Source organism: Camarhynchus parvulus, chromosome 24 (assembly GCF_901933205.1).
Source record: "Camarhynchus parvulus chromosome 24, STF_HiC, whole genome shotgun sequence".
Classification (NCBI taxonomy): Eukaryota; Metazoa; Chordata; class Aves; order Passeriformes; family Thraupidae; genus Camarhynchus; species Camarhynchus parvulus.
This window is the reverse complement of record NC_044594.1, coordinates 3,616,398-3,637,760: the sequence shown is the minus strand read 5'-3', so window position 1 is coordinate 3,637,760 and position 21,363 is coordinate 3,616,398. Positions and strand designations below refer to the sequence as shown.

At 47.1% G+C, this 21,363-nt stretch overlaps 1 protein-coding gene across 7 annotated transcripts in view; it reads right to left on the bottom strand.

Annotated features, from left to right (window-relative positions):
- GRAMD1B (GRAM domain containing 1B) overlaps nucleotides 1–21,363 on the bottom strand; it is a 116,232-nt gene that overhangs the window by 4,997 nt on the left and 89,872 nt on the right. For all 7 annotated transcript variants that reach the window (XM_030964820.1, XM_030964822.1, XM_030964821.1 and 4 more), the window contains 13 exons: nucleotides 15,608–15,692; nucleotides 13,694–13,797; nucleotides 12,632–12,727; nucleotides 12,233–12,313; nucleotides 9,494–9,609; nucleotides 8,132–8,288; nucleotides 7,374–7,563; nucleotides 6,315–6,458; nucleotides 5,136–5,254; nucleotides 4,158–4,300; nucleotides 3,044–3,147; nucleotides 1,893–2,096; nucleotides 1,662–1,752 (listed from right to left, as the gene is read on the bottom strand). In XM_030964820.1, the coding sequence (XP_030820680.1) occupies nucleotides 1,662–1,752; nucleotides 1,893–2,096; nucleotides 3,044–3,147; nucleotides 4,158–4,300; nucleotides 5,136–5,254; nucleotides 6,315–6,458; nucleotides 7,374–7,563; nucleotides 8,132–8,288; nucleotides 9,494–9,609; nucleotides 12,233–12,313; nucleotides 12,632–12,727; nucleotides 13,694–13,797; nucleotides 15,608–15,692 (1,634 nt within the window). The remainder of the gene's footprint in view (nucleotides 1–1,661; nucleotides 1,753–1,892; nucleotides 2,097–3,043; nucleotides 3,148–4,157; nucleotides 4,301–5,135; nucleotides 5,255–6,314; nucleotides 6,459–7,373; nucleotides 7,564–8,131; nucleotides 8,289–9,493; nucleotides 9,610–12,232; nucleotides 12,314–12,631; nucleotides 12,728–13,693; nucleotides 13,798–15,607; nucleotides 15,693–21,363) is intronic.

The window sequence follows — 21,363 nt, the reverse complement described above, 5'->3', positions numbered from 1 at the left end:
CTAGCCTGTTGATGAAATCTTTTCTTCTGTTCTTTTAGTATAGTTTTAATATATAATTTTCTTTTAATATAATATATAAAATATATATTATATTAAATGTATTATATAATATTATATCTATAATTTATTATTCTTTTATTATTTAACATTAACATTATTATTTAACATTATATATATAATATATATAATATATATAATATATATAATATATAATATTAAATAATAAATCAGCCTTCTGAAACATGGAGTCAAGATTCTCATCTCTCCCCTTGTCCTGGGACCCCTGTGAACTCCACCACAACACACAGAGTGTGTTCCCCACCCCAGCACTGGGAACACCCCCCAGCCATGCCCTGCCCAGCTCCTCTCACCCCCACCACTCATGGGGGGCATTTCTGCTCGTCCCCAGGAAGAGATTCCCAAATGCCAGCCTGGTGCCTGGCTCTGAACAGTGCAGTTATTTTGCTGGAAGAATGGCCCACTATGACCACTTCAGTCAGGAGGATGGCAGCTGGCCAGAGGAATATTCTGGAAGCACCACAGAGGGCTCTGTGACCCAAGTGAAGCTGTCAGGAGCTTGGCACAAAGCTTGGGTACCTCTGTGCTGCAAACCTCTGCATCTGTGCCCCTCTGGGACCAGGGAACACAGAAAGGAGCTCAGTTTGAGCTGCCATTTCAGCCCTGAAATCCCAGCTTCTCCCCACCTCTCTGAAAGCCTGGATTGCTGCTTTAGGCTGCTCTGCTCCACAGCACCTGCCCAGTGAGCACTGCAGCACCAAATGAAGCCTGCTGTGAGCCCAAGGACAGAAGAACAGTAAAAACAGTGTGTTTGGGTATTAAACTGAGTTACAGGGATGTGAGGGGCCCATTCCCAGCTCACTTGGAGAACACATCCCAGTCCAAGCCCACCAATCCTGAAAAGTGTGGCAGGAAAGACCCAAAGCAAACAGTTCCTGCTGCTGAGCTGATGAAATCACTCCAATCCCTCGTGCTTCAGCTGTTGCTTTACTCATTGTGCAGAAATCATCTCTCAAGGGTCCAGCTGCTTTCTGGCTGTGCCCCTCATCAAAATCACTGCCCAGCACCAGACATGAAAAGGTTTTGCCTGATGAGATGTGACAGAATCCTCACAGACACTGAGCCCTGTTGGGGTGGCCCAGTGACTCCCAGAGAACTCTGCACAGTCATTGTCCCTCACAGCAGCCGGTGTGTCAGCAATTAAATCACTTGTTTTAAATTACCCACACACACGGAGTTCCTATGCACCATTAAAATCATCCCTGATGTAAAAATAAATAAATGAAATGTAAAAAGAAATAAATAAAATGTAAAAGACGTAATAATAAACAAGATGTAAAAATAAATAAATAATAAGATGTAAAATAAGATGTAAAAATAAATAAATAAAATGCTTATTACTTGTTGGATTTCTTCTCTTGTAGGTATTGACTCCTCTTTTTGCACAGATGCCTCTGTCCTGATTGTCACTGTCCCAGACAGGTCCCAGACCTGCCTTTAGGACTTCCAGATCAGAGTTTGGCTAAACCAAGGCCAAAACCCAGGGGAAAGGAGAGAAGGGAGCGCAGAACTCCAGGAGCACAGGTAAACCACAGGTGTTTAATGCTGGCTGGGAAGGAGAGCAGTAAAAAATCATCACTTACACAAAGCTGATGACAAGGAGCAGCTTGGAGACACTCTGCAGGTGGAAGCCACTGGGGCTCTCCTCAGGGATGTGCCGTGTCTGAGTGGAACCTGAGGAGATGGGGATGCATTTGGGATGGGAAACAGGGAAAGGAACCCCTGATCCTCTACCCACCCAAACAACCCCAACACTCCCCTGCGTGACCAAACCCCTGCTCGTCCCCATCCCCGTGGGCTGTGCAGCTGCTCACCTGCCACGTGCTTGATTCGATGGGCAACCTCCTCATCCGTGGGGGTGGTCACGGGGCTGAGCACCTCCTCCAGGTGTGGCACCCTCAGGTGGGCGTGGGCGCGTTTCCGCCGCCGCACCGTGGATTGCTTGCTCACCTTCTCTTTGGGGGATTGTCTGTGCACCTCAGCCAGGTACGTGCTCTCTGTTTTGGTCAGCTCGCTCTCTGCAGCACCAACACGGAGCATTTTATAAAGAGAGAAAGGTTTAACCCCTCTGCTGTGATGCCTTAGGATTTTAGATCTATATTTTTCACACATTTGTAACCCTGCAGTTCTTTGGTGTGTAACTCCACATCCAGCGTGAGCTGCTGCTCTCCCATTCTGGGCAGACACAACAATTCCTCTCGTGGCAATCAAGCACACGATCTGTTTTGGTCAGCTCACTCTCTGCAGCACCAACAGGGAGCATTTTGTAGAGAGAGAAAGGTTTAACCTCTCTGCTGTGATGCCTTAGTATTTCAGCTTTTATATTTTCCATCTATTTGTAACCCTGTAGCTCTTTAGTGTAGAACTCCAAACTCCACGCACAGTGGGAGCTGCTGCTTCCCCATTTTGGGCAGACACAGCAATTCCTCTCCAGGCCTGGCAATCAAGGACACCTCACTGCCTCAGGCCCCAGAGATGGAAACAAAAGGGAGTTGGGGGAGCAAACTTGGGGTCAATGACTTCATTAGCTGAAGCTGGAATTGGCAGATTCACCCCCAAAATGCAAATGGAACAAACTTATAAAAGTGTGAAACCTGTGACCTGTTGTCCATTTTTGGGTGGGTTTTGTCTGCCCTAAATGTACCTGAAGGCCCTTCAATAAACAGAACTGCTTTTTATTTTCTTAGTTTTGTCTGGCCTCTGTTTTAGGTAGCCCCAAAAAAGCATCAGCTGGGCCAAAGAGGCTGGCAGAGCCTGAGAGATTTGTGCTCCACATTCCTCGCACTTTTTACCAAAATCTGACCCCAAACTGCCTGACAGGGAGCAGGATCTGCTGCCCTGATTAATTCCAGCAGGTCATTTATTCCTGCTGCGGTAGCCCCTTTGGTAAACCACCCCAAGGCTGGCTCATGCTGCCCACTCCCAGGGAAACCTGAGTGCCACTGTCAGTGGCACTGCCACTTACCCAAGTGACGGAAATAATCCTCCAGGCCGCTCCAAAAATTCTTCTCAATGAAGGATTTCACCAGCCCCCAAGGCTGCTTCCTGTAGCGTAATTCTGTGGAAACCCTGTGAGGAGGAACAGGTCACTCAGTCCCCTGGTGCTGATGTCAATTCACAATCTTTGTCAGCGTAAATCCAGGAAATAATCATGTACACTGTTATTTCTGGAATGCTCTCAGCCCTTCACATTTCCAGAGGAGCAGCACTGCTGGAAAAGTCCTTCCAAAGGCAGGAAGAGCCTCTCCCAAGAGCACTCCAGGGCCATTTGGCAGACATTTGGATTATCCCTATTGAAGTCACAGGGATATAGCTTTACCCAGTACCCAGTTCCTCTCTTTAGTCTGAGGAAGTTCATCCTGTGCTTATCATAGATCCTGTGCTTATCACAGTCTGCAGTGCTCTGCAAACCCCTGCATCCAAGAGAGAGGCAAGAAAAATCTGCAAATCCTCTCCCTGATGCAGCTGTAACTCCTCTGCATTGACATCAACCCAGCAGGTGAAAATCCTGCCCCTACTCTTGGTGACAGGAATGTCCCAGCAACAGGACAAGGAAGAAGTGACAGAATCCTCACAGCCCAGTGACTCCCAGAGAGCTCTGCACAGTGTCCTCACAGCAGCTGGTGTGTCAGCAATTAAACCACTTGTTTTAAATTACCCACACACACAGTTTCTATGTGCCATTAAAATTCTGTAAACCGCATCCCTGAAGTGAAAAAAATAAATAAATAGAACGCTTATTGGGCTTCTTCTCTTGTAGGTATTGACTCCTCTCTCCTTGCACAGCTGTCTCTGTCCTGACTGTCACTGTCCCAGACAGGTCTCTGACCTGCCTTTAGGACTTCCAGCACATCAAAGCCCAAGTTTGGCTAAAACAAGGGCAAAACCCAAGGGAAAGGAGAGAACTCCAGCAGCACAGATAAACCAAAGGTGTTTAATGCTGGCTGGGAAGGAAAGCATTAAAAAATAACAATAAAAAAAAAGAAATAAAGAAAGAAATAACCCCTCAACCCCTCCTAAAACCCAAAACCCCCTCCCAGAGGTGCTTTTTGCTCATCATTCACTCCCAGGAGAGGTACCTGAGTCGGCTTTTGTTTCTGGCAACACGAGTCAAGGTGTAGCGGTTGATGGTGTAGAAATAATCGTGGTAGGGGACGTCGTGGGTGAGCACCTCTGCATCTATGACATAGCACTCACTCTCCTGGCTGGCCTTGTACATTGTCTGCAGGAAAAACAGTGTGCAAGGGTTGAATTTTCTATGTCCCCAAGATGAAGGAGGAATTGAGAACCTGACTCCATGTTCTCAGAAGGCTAAATTATTATTTTAAGATACTATATTATATAAAAGAATTATTTTAAGACTGTATATTATATTAAAGAAGGCTAATTTATTAATTTATGTTCCTATATTATATTAAAGAATTATTTTAAGATATTCTATTAAAGATGGCTAATTTATTATTTTAAGATACTATATTAAAGAATTACTGTATTATATTACAGAAGGCTAATTTATTATTTTAAGATACTATATTAGAGAATTATTTTAAGATGCTATATTATATTAAAGAAGGCTAATGTATTATTTTAAGATACTATATTAAAGAATTACTATATTATATTAAAGAAGGCTAAATTATTATATTAAGATACTATATTAGATTAAGATACTATATTATATTAAGATACTATATTAGAATAAAGAATTAAATATACTAGAACTATACTAAAGAATAGAGAAAGGACACATCAGAAGGCTTAACAAGATCCTAATGAAAAACTCGTGACTGCTTCCAGAATCCCAACACAGCTTGACCCTGACTGGTCAATAAGTCAAAACAATTCACATGAAACCAATCAAAATTGCACCTGTTGGTAAACAATGTCCAAACCACATTCCAAGGCAGCAAAACACAGGAGAAGCAAATCAGATAGTTATTGTTTTCATTTTTCTCTCAGGCTTCTCAGCTTCCCAGGAAAAACAATCCCGGGCAAGGGGATTTTTCCAGAAAACGTGACAGTGACATGCAAGGCAACTCTGCTCCAGCGTCACTCACCTGAGTCTCAGTGACTGTGGCAGTTTTGGGGGCCAGAGGGTTGGTGAGGGTGATGGTGTACAGGATCACTCTGGTCTGATTGCCATTTTCCTCCTTCTTCCAGGGGTGAAAGATAATATCTGAGAGGACAAAACAACATTCCAGTCAAGGGATTTTGGGGAGGGATCTCAGGTCAGTCCCCTGGGGAAAGGCATAACCATAACCAAGCTGGGGATGGGATTTCCTTCCCCTTGGAGAGCCTGGCTGCTCTAGAGCTCAGCTGAGTGTGAAACAAAGGGCTCCTGTGCTAAATGTGAGTATTTTCCCCTCTTTCAAGTGCAGGGAAAGGGAGAGAAGCTGGGGATTTATCTCCTTCAGCAAACCTACAGTTACAGGGGAAGGACCATGACATGCCAAGGGGTTCTCTCTGCAGTTTTGCCATGTCAGTTATGGAGCTAGAAGAGCTTTTCCCTCACAGTGTTAAGCCTGGAACAGAAGATCAGGCCTTAGGTGATGATAAAAAATAAGAAAATCAGCTTTTTCCATAAAAAATGCTGTTCCAGCTGTTAAAAATGTAACCAGATGGGCACATAGCCCCTGCCTGCTCTTGGTTACCACCAGCATGGGACAGTGTGTCCAGCTGGACAAAATCTGCTCAGAATGTCACCCAAGCAGAAAAAATTGTAGCTCCAAGGCAGAGCCCTTCCCCTTGCAGCCCCTTTGGCAAGTCCAGCAGCAGCAACAGCAGCTCACCAGTGTTTTGCAGAAGCAAACAAACTCCACAACTTTGTGAAAGTTGTAAAGCCAGCTTGTTTATTACAGCTGGATGCATGTGGAGATTCCTCTCCCTAAAAGACATGGGTGCCTCTGGGAACTCCAGATGCTTTTTTATCTCCCTCTCAAATACACAGGCATGCAATTTCACAATGGGTTCATACACATTCATTTCACAAATTTCCCGTGACATTTGCCACTAATTCTTCTTTATCAGAAAGAATTCCTAGGTCAGGTTGACCTGATCTCTGTCTCCCCTCCCTTATCTCCGTCCTTTGTCTGAAGCAGTTTCTCTGAGCACAGGCTTTTTGCAAGAACAGGCAGACTAAACAGTTGTGTTTTCAAACTACAGACTTAACTCAAAGATGTACATTTCACCTAATTCAAAATGGATTTCTACTCGGGAAAATTTCCACTCTGTCTCACCAGAGAAGCGGCGCTGCTCCATGAAGTCCCTCTGGAACTGGGAGTCAGTGAAGAGCAGGTCGTAGAGCTTGTCCACGCTGAAGTTGAACACCTCGTTCACGTACTGGCGGCCGTTCAGGTCCTCGTAAAAGGCTTGGACCTCCCCTGTGGGCAAAGAGAGCCTCAAGGTCCAGCCATGACCCTCCAGGGTGACAGAAATTGTGATTCCACAGCACCAGGACCTCAGTATTTCCCTCAGTATTTCCCTCAGAAGGAACCTAAAGTTAGAGGGACTTCAACTGCTGCCTCAGGTTTGGCTTTTCTATTTTTCAGATTCTGTGCTGCTTTAGTGTGTGGGTCTGGGCTCACATCAGGGGATGGTGAGCTCTGTGCACAGAGCAGGGAGACAAAACAATTCCTGCTCCAGCTGGGCACCAAGGACAAATGATCCAAATCTCAGCCCAAGAGCACAAACACCGTGGGCTGGAGAGAGAAAAATATGGAGGGGATTTGATAACCTAAAACTGGAATGGGACAATGAACTGCAAGATGCAAATGGAGCAGAACTGATCACAGTGAGAGACCCTGTTAGCACTCGTGCATTTTGGGGCCATTTTGGTTCATCTTGGGTTCATTTTGTGGCCATTTGGGTTCATCTTGGGTGCAGCCCTGGCTGGGCTCTTGTGCTGCCCAAGGTGCATCCTTGAGGCCTTTGAATAAATCCCTACTTTATTCTATAACTCTGCACAGCCTCTGCTCTAGGTCAGCCTTCACAAGGCAACACAACTCTTTTCCTGCACTGATCCCAGGGCAAGAAGTTGGGACATCAGAAGGGATAATTAATTACATAGGGAAGGGATAATTAATCATTTTAGGCACATCCTCAAATTTTAGGCTCATCCTAAAATTTTTAGGCTCATCCTGAAACATAAACACATTCACTTTCTGCAGCCCACAATGGGAATTCTTCGCATCTTCAGGGTCCAGGAAAGGATTTCAGTAGTCACCACTCCATTCCCTCACAGGAGGGATGGGGTAATGCTGGGAGGAGCCCTGGTGGAGTGGCCTTTCCCCACGTACCTTCATCGTGGGTGTCTGAGGAGTCACTGAGCTCTGTGGGAATGTCCTCATTGTCATTGAAGTCCAGGGAGGGGGAGTTCACAGGGCCAATGATGTCGATTTTCTCTCCCATGATGTTGGCAATGCCAAGGTCCTTCTCCACAGGACTCTCTGCCACTGCCTCCTCTTCCTCTGGGAGCACTCCATCAAACTGCAGCAAGGACAGGGCACAACAAGGGCAAATCAGCACCTCCAAATGGGCTTTATTTCAAAACACCTCACATCTGTGAGCCAATTTCTGCATATTTGGCCTTGACATATCTGGAAATTAAATAGAGAGAGGAGGACGATTGCTATACAGTGTTTGTAAAACCTCCTCTCAGAAAATCAGTGTTCAATCTTTGAACACCACCAGGATTTTTGTTGAGACAAGCACAATATTGTCCAATACTGGTTTTGCTCCTGAACAAGCTAAAAGAACCTGAGGTAATATCTAAACAAGGTCTGCTCTGCTGTAATACCAGGAGGGTACACACTGTTTTCCAGGGAATAACTGAAGGCAGGGAAGAAATTATAACCCTTTTATGTCTCTTTTTTCATCCAGAAGTACAGAAAGGAAAATGCTCTTGCTGCTGAGAGTCCCAGCGACAAAATCACTGACCAAGGACTGAAATCAGCAGCAGTGAGGAGCTGGAGGATGAACAAACCTCCTATGACCCACGGGGTGCTGAATTTCAGGGAAAACAAATTCCTGCTGCCAGGGGAGGGAGAAAACTCACCGAGGCTGGGGCTTCACTGCTGCCTGTGGAGGTCAGGGTGCTGGCAGTGACAGATTTCTTTGGCAGCTGAGGGCTGGCTTCTGGCTTGGCCTCCATGCTGCTCTTGGAGGAGCTGTCGTTGACTTCATTCTCCTCCACGGGGATTTCTTCGCAGTAGCTGGGACGCCACAGAGAACACAGGTTTTTATGGTTACCCCTCTCACAACAGCTACAGCTGCACACACAGAGCAAGTGAGAATGTTTCTATGAAGTCTCCACGCTGTCCAGAAGCAGGAATGGCTCAGTGCAGGGGAGAGCAAGCCCCAGTTTTTCGGGTGTTTATACAGGGATTGACAAGCATCAGCATTTTCTGGCCATGCAACACTGCCTGGCCTTGTGACCAGGGTGCTTTGGCATTTCTAGAATTGCTCAGCTGGCTCAGCAGGCATTGCACTCCCTCCCAGTGGTGCCTTAAGTTTTAGCTTTTATAGTTTTCAGATTCTGTGCTGCTCTAGTGTGCAGTTCTGAGTTCATATTAAGTGTTGGTAAGCTCTCTGCACAGAGTAGGAAGACAAAACAATTCCTTCTCTAGGAATTGAGAAGGAACTGTTGACAACTGACCAATTGTCCTTGGTCCCCTTGTCCTTGGGGACCAAGGACAATCAATAGAAGTTCCACACCCAAGAGCACAAACAACACAGACTGAAGAGAGAAAAACAAGGAGGGGACTTGATAGCCTAAAGCTGGAATGGGACAATGAACTGCAAGATGCAAATGGAGCAGAAGTGATCAAAGTGAGAGACCCCGTGAGCAGTTGTGCATTTTGGGACCATTTTGGTTCATCTTGGGTTCATTTTGGGACCATTCTGGGTTCATTTTGGGACCATTTTGGGTTCATTTTGGGACCATTTTAGTTCATCTTGGTTGCATTTTGTGACCATCTTGGGCTCATTTTGGGACCATTTTGGGTTCATTTTGGGACCATTCTGGTTCATCTTAGGTGCATTTTGGGACCATTTTGGATTCATTTTGGGACCATTTTGGTTCATCTTGGGCTCATTTTGGGACCATTTTGGTTCATCTTGGGCTCATTTTGTGGCCATTTGGGTTCATCTTGGGTGCAGCCCTGGCTGGGCTCTTGTGCTGCCCAAGGTGCATCCATGGAGAGTCCTTTTAATAAATCCCTGCTTTATTCTGTAACTCTGTTCTAGGCCAGCCTCCAGAAGGCATCGCCAGCTTCCACGAGGAACCCTCCACCTCCAGCTCTTTAGGCATCATACATTCCAGAAGTGCCAGGACAAGCAGCTTTTGGGGCATGCAGCACCCCTTGCTCCCCTGGGGCCCCCTGTGCTCCCCCCAGAGAGCCCAGCCCTCCCCGCTCACCCCATGGTGTTGAAGTCATCATCAGGAGGCACGTAGTCTTCGTCGTCGCTGGTCAGCCCCAGCTCGTTGCCGTAGCACTGGTGGACAAAGTGCCAGAGCTCCTTGGGGCACAGGGGCTGCAAGAGGGGCACAGAACGTCACATGTGTGCAGCCAGGAGTGCCAAACACACCGGAATTATCTGGAATTGTCATTGCCAGGAAGATATTCCTTGCCCTGGGAGAATGGAGAGATTCTGATCCTTGAGGTGAGAGCAATTCTGTGGGCTCAGCTCTTCATAAAATTCCATTTTATGGAGTTTATTATTATTTTATTTAAATAAAATAACTTTTATTACTTTTTTTAGATCTATATTTATTAAAATAAGTATATCTATATGTATATGTATGTGTTTATTAAAATATATATTTATATATGTATATGTATATTTAATATTTAAAATATTATAAATGTAGCCATTATATTTATAGAATTATAAATATGCAATTTATGCATTTTATAGATGTATATATATTTCTTTCTTTATTAAAATATATATTTATATACATATATGTACTGATATATGCAATATTTAAACTGTTATAAATGCAGCCATTATACTTACAGAATTATAAATATGCAATTTATGCATTTTATAGATGTATATATCTTTCTTTATTAAAATATATATTTATATATGTATATGTACTGATATATGCAATATTTAAACTACTATAAATGCAGCCATTATATTAATAGAATTATAAATATGCAATTTATGCATTTTATAGATGTATATATATTTCTCTTTATTAAAATATATATTTATAAATGTATATGTACAGATATATGCAATATTTAAACTGTTATAAATGCAGCCATTACATTTATAGAATTATAAATATGCAATTTATGCATTTTACAGTAATATTTTCTATTTTAAATATTAATTTTAAAATTATATTGTCTGAATATATTTTATAAAAATTATATAGTTTTATTATAAATATACTGAAATATAATAAATGTTATAAGACATAAAATTGCATATATTGTATTTATATATATAATTTTACATATTATGTGTAACATAAAATATTATATAAATATATATTATATACAATATGTATATATTTTTCTTTAAATTAAAGCTGCCTGAGGAATCCCAGCTGCAGGGAAAATTATCTAAAACAATCTAGAATAAAAAATTAAAAAATAAAAAATTAAAATTCAAAAAATTTATAATTAAAAAATTAAAATTATCTAAAGCAATAAAGAAAAATATTTCCCGCTGCAGTTTGGAATCAAAAGGAGTTGGTGTCATCAGACACCCCTGTGAAAAGTAAAAAAATAAAAGTAAAAAAGAGAAAATTAATTATCAAGACCATTGAAAAAAAGCCCAGATTTTAGGGATGCAGGTCAGTGATCACCACATGACTGTGACATGAGGCTCTGAAAAACAGGGCAGGAAAACTTGTGATTTAAAGATGTGGTACAGGGATAAAGGGGATTTTTACCCGTAAGAAACTTATGACCAACAACAAACATTTCTTGGTGATGAGGGGAAACAAACCCAGTGAACCTTTTCTGAGTTGCTGGCTTGAATTTCTTCCCATAGTAACTGCATGGGATGAGGCAGGAATTTTTTAATCCAGTTCCTCACAGCAGCAACCAAAAACATGGGGGAAAAAAAACCCTTTAATGAGGAACTTTCATCCAGAGAAATCTGACTGCTCCTCCTCCTTCCCACACACATTAACTCACACCCATGTCTTATCAGGAAAACTGGACTCAGCTTTTCTCCCCTTTTCCTGCCAGCCACAGATCCCACATTTGGAAAAAAGAGCTCTGGAAGTGCTTCCTGTGTTTATCAGCCCCTGCCTCAGTTTCCTTTTGCCTTGACCTCGAGACCAAGGGCACTGAATTTCATTTGGAGCTCCAAAAGGCTGCTCAGGTTACAACCACAGGCAAGGTGATCCTTTCTGCTGCTAAACCCTACCCCAATTTTTGGGACAGGGAATTCCTGGTGCCTCATTCCTCCAGCAGGGTCTGAATTCCAGCCAGGACACCCCAAAATGCTGTAACGTCAGGGCCAGAAATCCCCTCCATGCTGTGGAACAGCTACTCAAAATAAATCCAGGATTTACAGGGTCTCTGGCACAGCAGGAACAGATTTATTTTAAAATCCAACCCGCTGAGCCCTCACCCAGTGCAGCCTGCACCCACAACTGCTCTCACTTGGATTTGGGATGCCCTGAACACTCATTTGTTCACACAGGACAGAAACTGCCCTCACTTGGAACCTACTGTGTGTGATTTATCCCAGAAAATGGGTAATTAACAGCAGAAAACAGGCGATTTACCCCAGAAAATGGGTGATTAATTCCAAAAAAGGGGCGATTAACTGCAGAAAATGGGTGATTTATCCCAGAAAATGGGTAATTAACACCAGAAAACAGGTGATTTCTCCCAGAAAATGGGTGATTTCCCCCAGAAAACAGGTGGTTTATCCCAGAAGATGAGTGATTAACACTAGCAAAAAAATTCCTTGCAAAAAGACAGAATTGCTTCTGCAGTCATGAGCCTGCTCTGCCTCAACATTTGTGTTTAGTGTCCCTACTGCCCAAAACCACTTGTGTTTGCTGTCCCTTCTGCCCAAAATCACCTTTATTTGCTGTCCCTGGGTGTTTTTCCAGCCAGAAGTGATGCTCCTGCCCACATCCATCCCCACCCTCCCATCCATCCCTTGCATCCCTCTGTACCTTGTCAAGCAGAGCGTTCTGCCAGAGTCTGAACATCATCATGTACGTCCTGTCCCGGGCCCCAAAGGAAGTAAAAAAGTGCTGGATGGGGAGAGAGGGAGAGAAAAATCAGCTCAGAAAAAGCCAAAAAACAGGAGAAGAACACAACAGGGCTGTTTGGGGTCACTTTCCAGCTGGAGTGAGCCATCCATAGAGCTCATGGAGAGGCTCTCAGCAGGGAGTGAGCACTGAAGCAGCTCGGTGAGAGATGTGCTGCTGTAAAACCTGGATATTTCACCTGGCCCCACACCTGAGCTCCAGCTCAGCACAATCCCTGCTCCCAGCCCTGTTCCCAGTTTGGGAAAACCCCACACACACATCCTCTAAGTGCCCTGCCAGCCTCAGCCATGTGGGATGTACCTTTTCAGTGTCAGTGCAAACTTGGATGGCATTGGGAATGAGCCGGGCTGTCTTCTCCTTGGTCATGGAGCAGATGTCCTTCAAGCGAACTGTCAGCTGCAGCAGGCAGGGAGAAACACCAGGAAAGGGAGAAAATCGTGAGGAAAGCAGCAGGAAAGCCCTTCCAAAGCCAATGTGGGCACAGCTGCAGGGTTAACAGCAGTGGGACAATCTCACCAGCGTCTCCCAGGTAGGGAAAAGCAACAGGAAAGGGGGAAATTCATGAGAAAAGCAGCAGAAGAGGCTTTCCAAAGCCAATGTGAGCACAGCCCTGGGATTGGCAGCAGTGGGAGAGCCTCACCAGGCAGGGAAAAACACCAGGAAAGGGGGAAATTGATGACAAAGGCAGCAGAAAAGCCTCACCAGTGTCTCTCAGGCAGGGAAAAACACCAGGAAAGGGGGAAATTTGTGAGAAAAGCAGCAGGAAAGCCCTTCCAAAGCAAATATGGGCACAACCCCAGGGTTAACAGCAGCGGGAGAGCCTCACCAGCGTCTCCCAGGCAGGGAAGAACAGCAGGAAAGGGGGAAATTCATTAGAAAAGCAGCAGAAAAGCCTTTCCAAGGCCAATGTGGGCACAGTCCTGGGGCTGGCAGCAGAGGGAGAGCCTCACCAGGCATGGAAAACCACCAAGAAAGGGGGAAATGTGTAAGAAAAGCAGCAGGAAAGCCCTTCCAAAGCCAATGTGGGCACAGCCCACAGTGGGAGAGCCTGACCAGTGTCTCCCAGGCAGGGAACAACACCAAGAAAGGGAGAAATTCAAGAGAAAGGCAGCAGAAGAGCCCTTCCAAAGCCAGTGTGGGCAGAACCCCAGGGTTAACAGCACTGGGAGAGCCTCACCAGTGTCTCTCAGGCAGGGAAAAACATCAGGAAAGGGAGAAAATCATGAGAAAGGCAGCAGAAAATCCTTTCCAAGGCCAATGTGGGCACAGCCCCGGGTTGGCAGCAGTGGGAAAGGCTCACCAGGCAGGGAACAACACCAGGAAAGGGGGAAATTGATGAGCAAGGCAGCAGAAGAGCCTCACCAGTGTCTCCCAGCGGAAGATGTTGCTGTAGAAGCAGATCCAGTTCTCGGAGAGGTAGAGGCGGCCCTGCAGGAGAATGTCCCTCTGGAGAGCACATGAGTAATCTGGGGGAGGACAGCACGTGGTCAGAGAGGAGAAGAACCACAGGATGCCACTGATGACTTCAATTTTTGCCTTTGTGCTTTTCAAATGCTGAGCTGCATCAGTGCATGACTCTAAACTCCATATAAACTCCTTAACTCTTCATATTTTGGTCAGAAAAAATAATTTCTCTGGGCATGAAACTCAGGGACACCCAACAGCCTCAGGCCCCAAAAAGTATTAGCAAGAGAGAACTGGGGAGGGGAAAAAACTGGGGTAACTTCATCACCTGAAGCTGTAATTGGACAATTAACCCCTGATATGCAAAGAGACCAAACTTATAATTGTGTGAAAAAGTCATGACCATTTTGGGTGCAGCCTCTTGGGGAAGGCCCTTCATAATATATAATATATAATATATAATATATAATATATAATATATAATATATAATATATAATATATAATATATAATATATAATATATAATATATAATATATAATATATAATATATAATATATTATGCATTATATATCTCCATGTTTTTATATATAATATCCATGTATATATATATATATATATATAAAAACAAGGATATATTTAATCCATATAAACATGGATATATCTAATCTATTTATCATATGCTTGAAACTTTGTCTGGCCTCTGTTTCTAGGCAAGCCCAAAAAAAAGAATCAGGAGAGCCTAAAGGTGAGGATGAGCAGCAGCGTCAAGAGCAGCCACTCAGCCCAGCAAGGCAAAAGCAGGAGCTGCACATGGGGCATTCCCTGGGGTCTCTCCAATTTTTGGAGGATGCAGCCTCCTTTTTATCCCAATTTCCCAGCCACATTTCCCTTCTCTCTTTCCCCACTGGCTGAGGGACTTGAGAGGTTCAGACTCTCTGATACCAAAGATTCCCCTCTAATGTATAACCCTCCCTTTTAATTTTTAATTCTTATGGACTTCAGGGTTTTCCCCATTGTTTCTTTCATCTTTCAAAGTCCAATTTCATTTATCAACAAACGTAAAGTTTATTTGTAAAAGCAAATCTCTTTTTCCATTCATCAATCGGTGGAATCCTTCCCATTGTTTCTTTTCTCTCCCAGTGCTGGTTTTATCTCCCAGCAGCCCCACAGCTTGTTTGGAAAGACCAATCTGCTATTCCTCTCACTGGGAAAAAAGGAGGAAAAAAATCACATCATCCCCCACCAAATGAGGAAAACCCATCAGAAAATGCAAAACCCATTGGAAATGGGGCTCTGCCTGTGCTCCAGGTTTGTTGTCAGTGGCAATGTCTGGAGGTGAAAGGAATGAGGGATTTCTCTTTCCAAACTAACTGGTAGATAAAACCAGCACTGAGAGAGAAAAGAAACAAAGGGAAGGATCCCACTGACTGATGAATGGAATGAGGGGGATTTGTCTTTCCAAACAAACTGTGGGTCTGCTGATAAATAAAACTGGATACTGAGAGATGAGAGAAACAATGGGAAGAACCATAAATTCCATGGGAATTCCATTGACTGACACAAGAAAAAAAAAGGGGGAGTACACATTAAAAGGGGGTTTGTAGTAGGGAAGTCTGAACCTCTAAAATGGGGAAGAGAGAGGGAAATGTGGCTGGGAAATTGGGATAAAAAGGAGGCTGCATCCTCCAAAAATTGGAGAGACCCCATGGGAAATGCCCCATGTGCTCTCCCTTTATTCAAACAAAGTCACAGGACTCCTGTGCCTCCTTTTTGGACATCAACCCCAGGTGTTAGGGGATGAATTTAGGAATGAAAACCTGGCTGGATCTGTGCTGTTCCCCTCCCCAGAGCCTCCCTGGGCCTGCCCTTACCCACGATGAGGCGCTCGGTGTCCGGGAGCTGCTTGAAGAGTTTCCTGAAATCCTCATTGCGCTGCTTGTACGTGGGGCTCAGCACCTGCAGGGAAAAAGGGGCTGTGAGGACAGGGGCAGCTGGGACATGGGCTGGGGACAACAGGGACACCTCAGGGACAGCAGGAGAAGGGGGGCAGAGGCACTGAGGAGCTCCCATCACAGCCCAGAGATGGGAGGGGTTGGGCTTTATGCAGGGAGGGAGAGGAAGAGGAGAACGTGGCTTGGGAGAGAAATCCAGGCTGGAAAGGAAAAAAATCCTGGAAAGGCTGCAGCCCTGCCTGGAGAGGAGTTCCCTGTGCCTGCAGAGTTCTCTGTGCCTGCAGAGTTCTCTGTATCTGCAGAGTTCTCTGTCCCTGCACACTGTCCAAGGTAGGGTGCGTGCTCTGCTTGCAGCACTCACCTGCCAAACACCAGCAATGGGGCAGCTACCCCAGGAAATGGGAGATTCAGCATGGAAAATGGGGGATTCAGCACAGAAAATGGGGGATTCAGCACAGAAAATAGGTGATTTACCCCCCAAAAATGGGGGATTTGCCCCAGAAAATGGGGGATTTGCCTCAGAAAACAAGGGGATTCACCACAGAAAACAGGATTCAGGACAGAAAATAGCTCTGCCCCAGAAAACAGGTGACTCACCCCAGAAAATGGGGGATTCTGCACAGAAAATGGGGAATTGACCCCAGAAAATGACTGATTCAGCACCGAAAATGGGGAATTCAGCACAGAAAATAGAGGATTTACCACAGAAATGGGGGAGTCACCACAGAAAATGAGGGTTTGCCCCAGAAAATGGGGGGTTCAGGCCCTGCCAGAGGAGCTTGAGCAGGCACAGTCACCAAGGGCTCAGGATTGCCCATGTTCACCCCTCTCCCCACCAAACACAGCCATGTGCTGGGACACTGAGAACACTTCAGCGAGGCTCCAAAAGCGCCCTCCCAAATATCCCAGGCACTGAACCGTGCCCTGCCCCTGTTCTGTCAGGGAACACGGGGCTGGGGGACATCAGGGGTTTATGGAGTGACAGCCCACACCTCCCCACAGCCACAACCTCTCTGCAGCTTCAGACCAGAGGCACGAGCAAATCCACGTCTCCAGAGGATCTGCAATGCTCCTTCTCCCACAAATGCAGAGAAGGAGCCACCTGGGGTACAACAATTCCCCTCTTTATCCAACAATCCAGAGGCGCTGATCTCCTAGGGCAGAAATGTGGGAGTGTTCCAGCACTGAAGGGCCCCAAAATTCTGAGATTAGAGAAGGCAATTTCTGCTTAAGAACGGTGGTGGAGCCACAGGGGTGGGAGGAATACAGAGTTTATTTAGAATTAGCCTCACAGCTCTGCCAAAAGCTGTCAGATCACAGCAGATTTGATGTCGGTTGTCAAATCACAGACAACCCCTCGCCCCCAGAAGCGTTCCCTGCTCCTCACAGCAGCTCAGAACTAGAAACAGAACATTCCAAGCCTTGCTCCAGCCCCGTGGGCCCAGAGGAAGGGATCTCACTCTGAGCAAAACCTGCCAACCAGCTGAAGACAGAAACATCAATTGTACTTCCCAAACTCCCAGCCTGAACATCTGGAAAAGATCTTGGTCTGAGATGGGCTCCAGCAAGAGCCCAAGGCCAGGATTTCCAGGAACAAGCAGAGAGGATGGGGATGGAGTGGGGAAAGGGGATTATAATCCCTGCAGGGCTGAGCTTTGGGCTCAGCAGGAGCTCAAACCTGTCCTAGCAGAGGCTCTGCTCTGCCAGGGCACAGCCAGCTCAGTTCAGACACTCACAGCTGGGATACCATCAGGTCCAGGGCTGGCATTTCCTCGAGAGAAGTCCACAAGTCCCTCCGGGTCCCACCGGGGCAGCTCTTGGTCCAGGAAAAGATCCCAGAGGGAGCCACACTCCAGCAGGGAATCCATCTCCTTCCCCCAGCCCTGCTCAGCTCCCCAGCTCCACTGCAACTCTGCTCTTCCTGCTCCCTCTGCTCCTGGTTTATATCCAAAGCACAGAGGTGCAGCCTGGCAGAAGTCCAGGTGGGTTGAGGAGCCTTCTCCTGCTCTCCTGTCCACATCCAGCTCATCCAAAGCTCAGAGAGGTGCAGCCTGAGGAGTTCAGGTGGGTTTAGGTGCCTTCTCCTGCTGTCCTGCTCACATCCAGCTTGTCCAAAGCCCAGAGGTGCAGCCTTTGAGGAGTTCAGGTGGGTTTAGGTGCCTTGCCCTGCTCTCCTGCCCACATCCAGCTCGTCCCAGGCAGCCCCTGAGGATCCCAGCGAGGATTTCCCCTCCAGAGCACTTTTCCCAAAGAGGCTCATGGGGGTGGTTGTGCTGCCCTGTGCTCTCCTGCCACAGCCTCAGCAGTTTCTCTCTGTGGCATCCCCTGCAGGAGCCCTGGCAGGTGGGAGCAGGGCAGCACAAGCCCCCAGACGTCCGGGAGTGCCAGACCCGACCCCACACAGCTCCGGCCCCGCTGCGACTCACGCGGCTCCCACAGCTCCAGCTCAGCTTTTCCCCTCTCTGGCAGCAGAAAAAGCAGCAATTCTGCCTCCTCAGTGCCTCGGGCTGTGCTCTCAAAGGCAGCCTCAGTCTCTGTGCTTCTCATGGAAGGGGCGGAGAGGGAAGATCCCAAAATGCCTCCCCATGGCTGCAGCGACCGGAGCTGGGAATGCTGGCGGCCAATGCCCGGCAGTAACCCGGCCCTGCCTCCCAGCAGATGTTTCCTGTCATGGAAAGTTGCTGGACAGAGTGTGCTGGAGGCTGAGGGGAGCCTGGGACGTGGGCTCCTGTCCCACTCCCTGCACATGGGCCCCTGTCCCTCTCCCTGCACATGGGCCCCTGTCCCACTCCCTGCACACAGGCCCCTGTCCCTCTCCTGCACATGGGAGTCCCTCTCCCTGCACATGGGCCCCTGTCCCTCTCCTGCACATGGGCCCCTGTCCCACTCCCTGCACACGGGCCCCTGTCCCTCTCCCTGCACACGGGCCCCTGTCCCTCTCCCTGCACATGGGACCCTGTCCCTCTCCCTGCACATGGGCCCCTGTCCCTCTCCCTGCACATGGGCCCCTGTCCCTCTCCCTGCACATGGGCCCCTGTCCCTCTCCCTGCACATGGGCCCCTGTCCCTCTCCCTGCACATGGGCCCCTGTCCCTCTCCCTGCAGGCCTCAGCCCGACCATGCCCCCCAAACACATGGGGGCTCCTGTGATCTGCCCACACTGACTGGGACAGCAAATATTCCTGATATTCTCATACTTAGAAAAAGAAATAAACTCTGTATTCCTGAAAAAAGACAATTGGCTGGGGAGGGGTTTGGAACACAAACCCTGAGGGGAACAACTGAGCTGGGGGTGCTGAGCCTGGAGAAAAGGAGACTCAGGAGACTCAGGAGACTCAGCCTCGTTGAGCCTGCAGACACCCCTGGGTGATGGGGGCTGTCCACAGGGCTGAGGTGGATGGATGAGGGACACCTGAGCTGCTCTCCACGTGCCAGGAGCAATATTTGTGTTTCCTGGGCCCCACTGAGCTCAGTGGTGAGGGCACACCCTGAGTGCTGTGCCCAGCTCTGGGCCCTCAGCTTGGGAAGGACCTTGGGACACTGAGCACATCCAGAGGGGACAGCGAGGCTGGAGAGGGGCTGGGAACACAAACCCTGTGAGGAACCCCTGAGGGAGCTGGGGGTGCTCAGCCTGGAGAAAAAGGAGACTCAGGGCTGCCCCTCATCACTCTCTGCAGCTCCTGAAAGGTGCCTGTGGGAACTGGCAGAACCAGAGCACACAGCCTTGAGCTGCACCAAGGGAAATATGGGTTGGACGTCAGGAAAAAGCTTTTTACAGAAAGGGTGATAAAGTTCTGGAATGTTCTGCCCAGGGAGGTGGTGGAGTCCCCATCCCTGGATGTGTTTAACAAACCCTGGGTGCCAGGGTTTAGCTGAAGTGCTGGGGCTTTGATGATCTTGAAGGTCTCTTCCAACCCTGTGACTCTGTGTCTTTTCACTGCTCAGGTCAGTTAAAGGGAGAAGAAAAACACCCAGGCATGTGACAGATAAAAATACAGGATGTGGCTGGGAGGAACCAGCCCTGGGAGGCCCACAGAGGCAGAATGTGAGGGGCTGCACCACTCCTGGGTGCATCTCTGAGCCCACTCTTCTCCCCCAGAACATGGGACTTTCTAGGGTTCATTCATTAGTCAGCTCACTTTGGAAATGAAGGGCTGAGTGAAGCCCCTGCAGGTGCAGGAGATGTCCTGGGGTGCTGGCACTGCCTGTGCCCCCTGCCCTGCGTGCCAGCCTCTCCTGCTCCCTGCTCAGAGTACGCAGTGCCCAGGTAAATGCCCACAGCAGGGCACCAGCTCTGCTCAGCTGTGAGCAAACACTGAAATCAACCCCTCCTTCTTCCAGGACTGGGCTCACAGATCCCAAAAAGCACCAAGCAGCCAACCCAGCCCCTGCAGAGCTCAGCTGCACCACGAAATCATTGCAGAGGTGCTTCCATTCAGTGCACCCATCTGCACCCCAAGATGAGGGAATAATAATAAAAAAACAACAACAAAATACCCCAAAAAAAAAACCAAAAAAAAACCAAGCAAAAAACAACAACAACAAAAACACACACACACACAAACAAACCCAAAAAAACCAAAAAAAGCCCCCCAAAAACCCCAAAAAACCCCATTCTGTAGCCTGTGAAGCACAAAGAATTGGCATTACAACCACCTGCGCTGCTTTACTGAATGCTTTACTGAGCTTCCATTGGCTGGAAACGCCAAAAGGAATTGAATAAAATCAAAAACCACCCCCAGCCCCCTGCCTGTGCAGAGATGGTGCCAGCAGTGATGGGAAGAGCTGAGCTGGAGGCAGCAAACATTAACTGCACTGCAAACACAGAGATGGGACAGGATGGCACTGCCCAGGTGAGGGAACTGCTCCCTGGGGAAATGGGGACACAAGGGTCACTCCCCTGTGGTGGACATCTCCCCATGGTGACATCTCCCCATTCCACACAAACAAATCCCCCACAGGAAACTTCCAGCAAACACTGCTGGGGAAGGGGACAGGGCAGAGAACACAAAACCTGAGGAATGATGAGTCTTGGGCAGCACAGAAAACAGGGAGCAGAGGTGGCACAAGGAACGGAAAACAGGGAGCAGAGATGGCACAAGGCACAGAAAATGGAGCAGAGATGGCACAAGGTACAAAAAACAGGAAAGAGATGGCACAAGGAACGGAAAACAGGGAGAGAGGTGGCACAAGGTACAGAAAACAGGGAGCAGAGTTGGCACAAGGTACAGAAAAGAGGGAGAGAGGTGGCACAAGGAACAGAGGAGAGGGGGAAGGAAAAGCTCATCCAATTTTCATGACTGATGGACTTCTGTGATTCACACTGCTTCTGGAGAACTGCTGGAATAAACAGAACATGATCTGGGAGAGTTTAGACCCCACTGACAGCAGGGCTGGTGTGAAAATCCAGCAAAGAAAGTGGTCCCCAGTCCAACAGCACCTCCTCTAAACCCATTCTGGCTGCTCAGATTTTCCAATCTTTTTCTCCTTTTAAAAGTGAATGAAAAGCAGAGGAAGATGCTTCAAAGTAATCACTGGGCTGGAAAATGGATCTGAGTTCATCATCACAGGAGCTTTTTAAAGTAAAGTAAAGTAAAATTTACTGCTAATTTAGTGCCTCTACAACCCAGCAACTGGTAATCCACACGCTGGAAGTTATGGAAAATCTGACAGGAT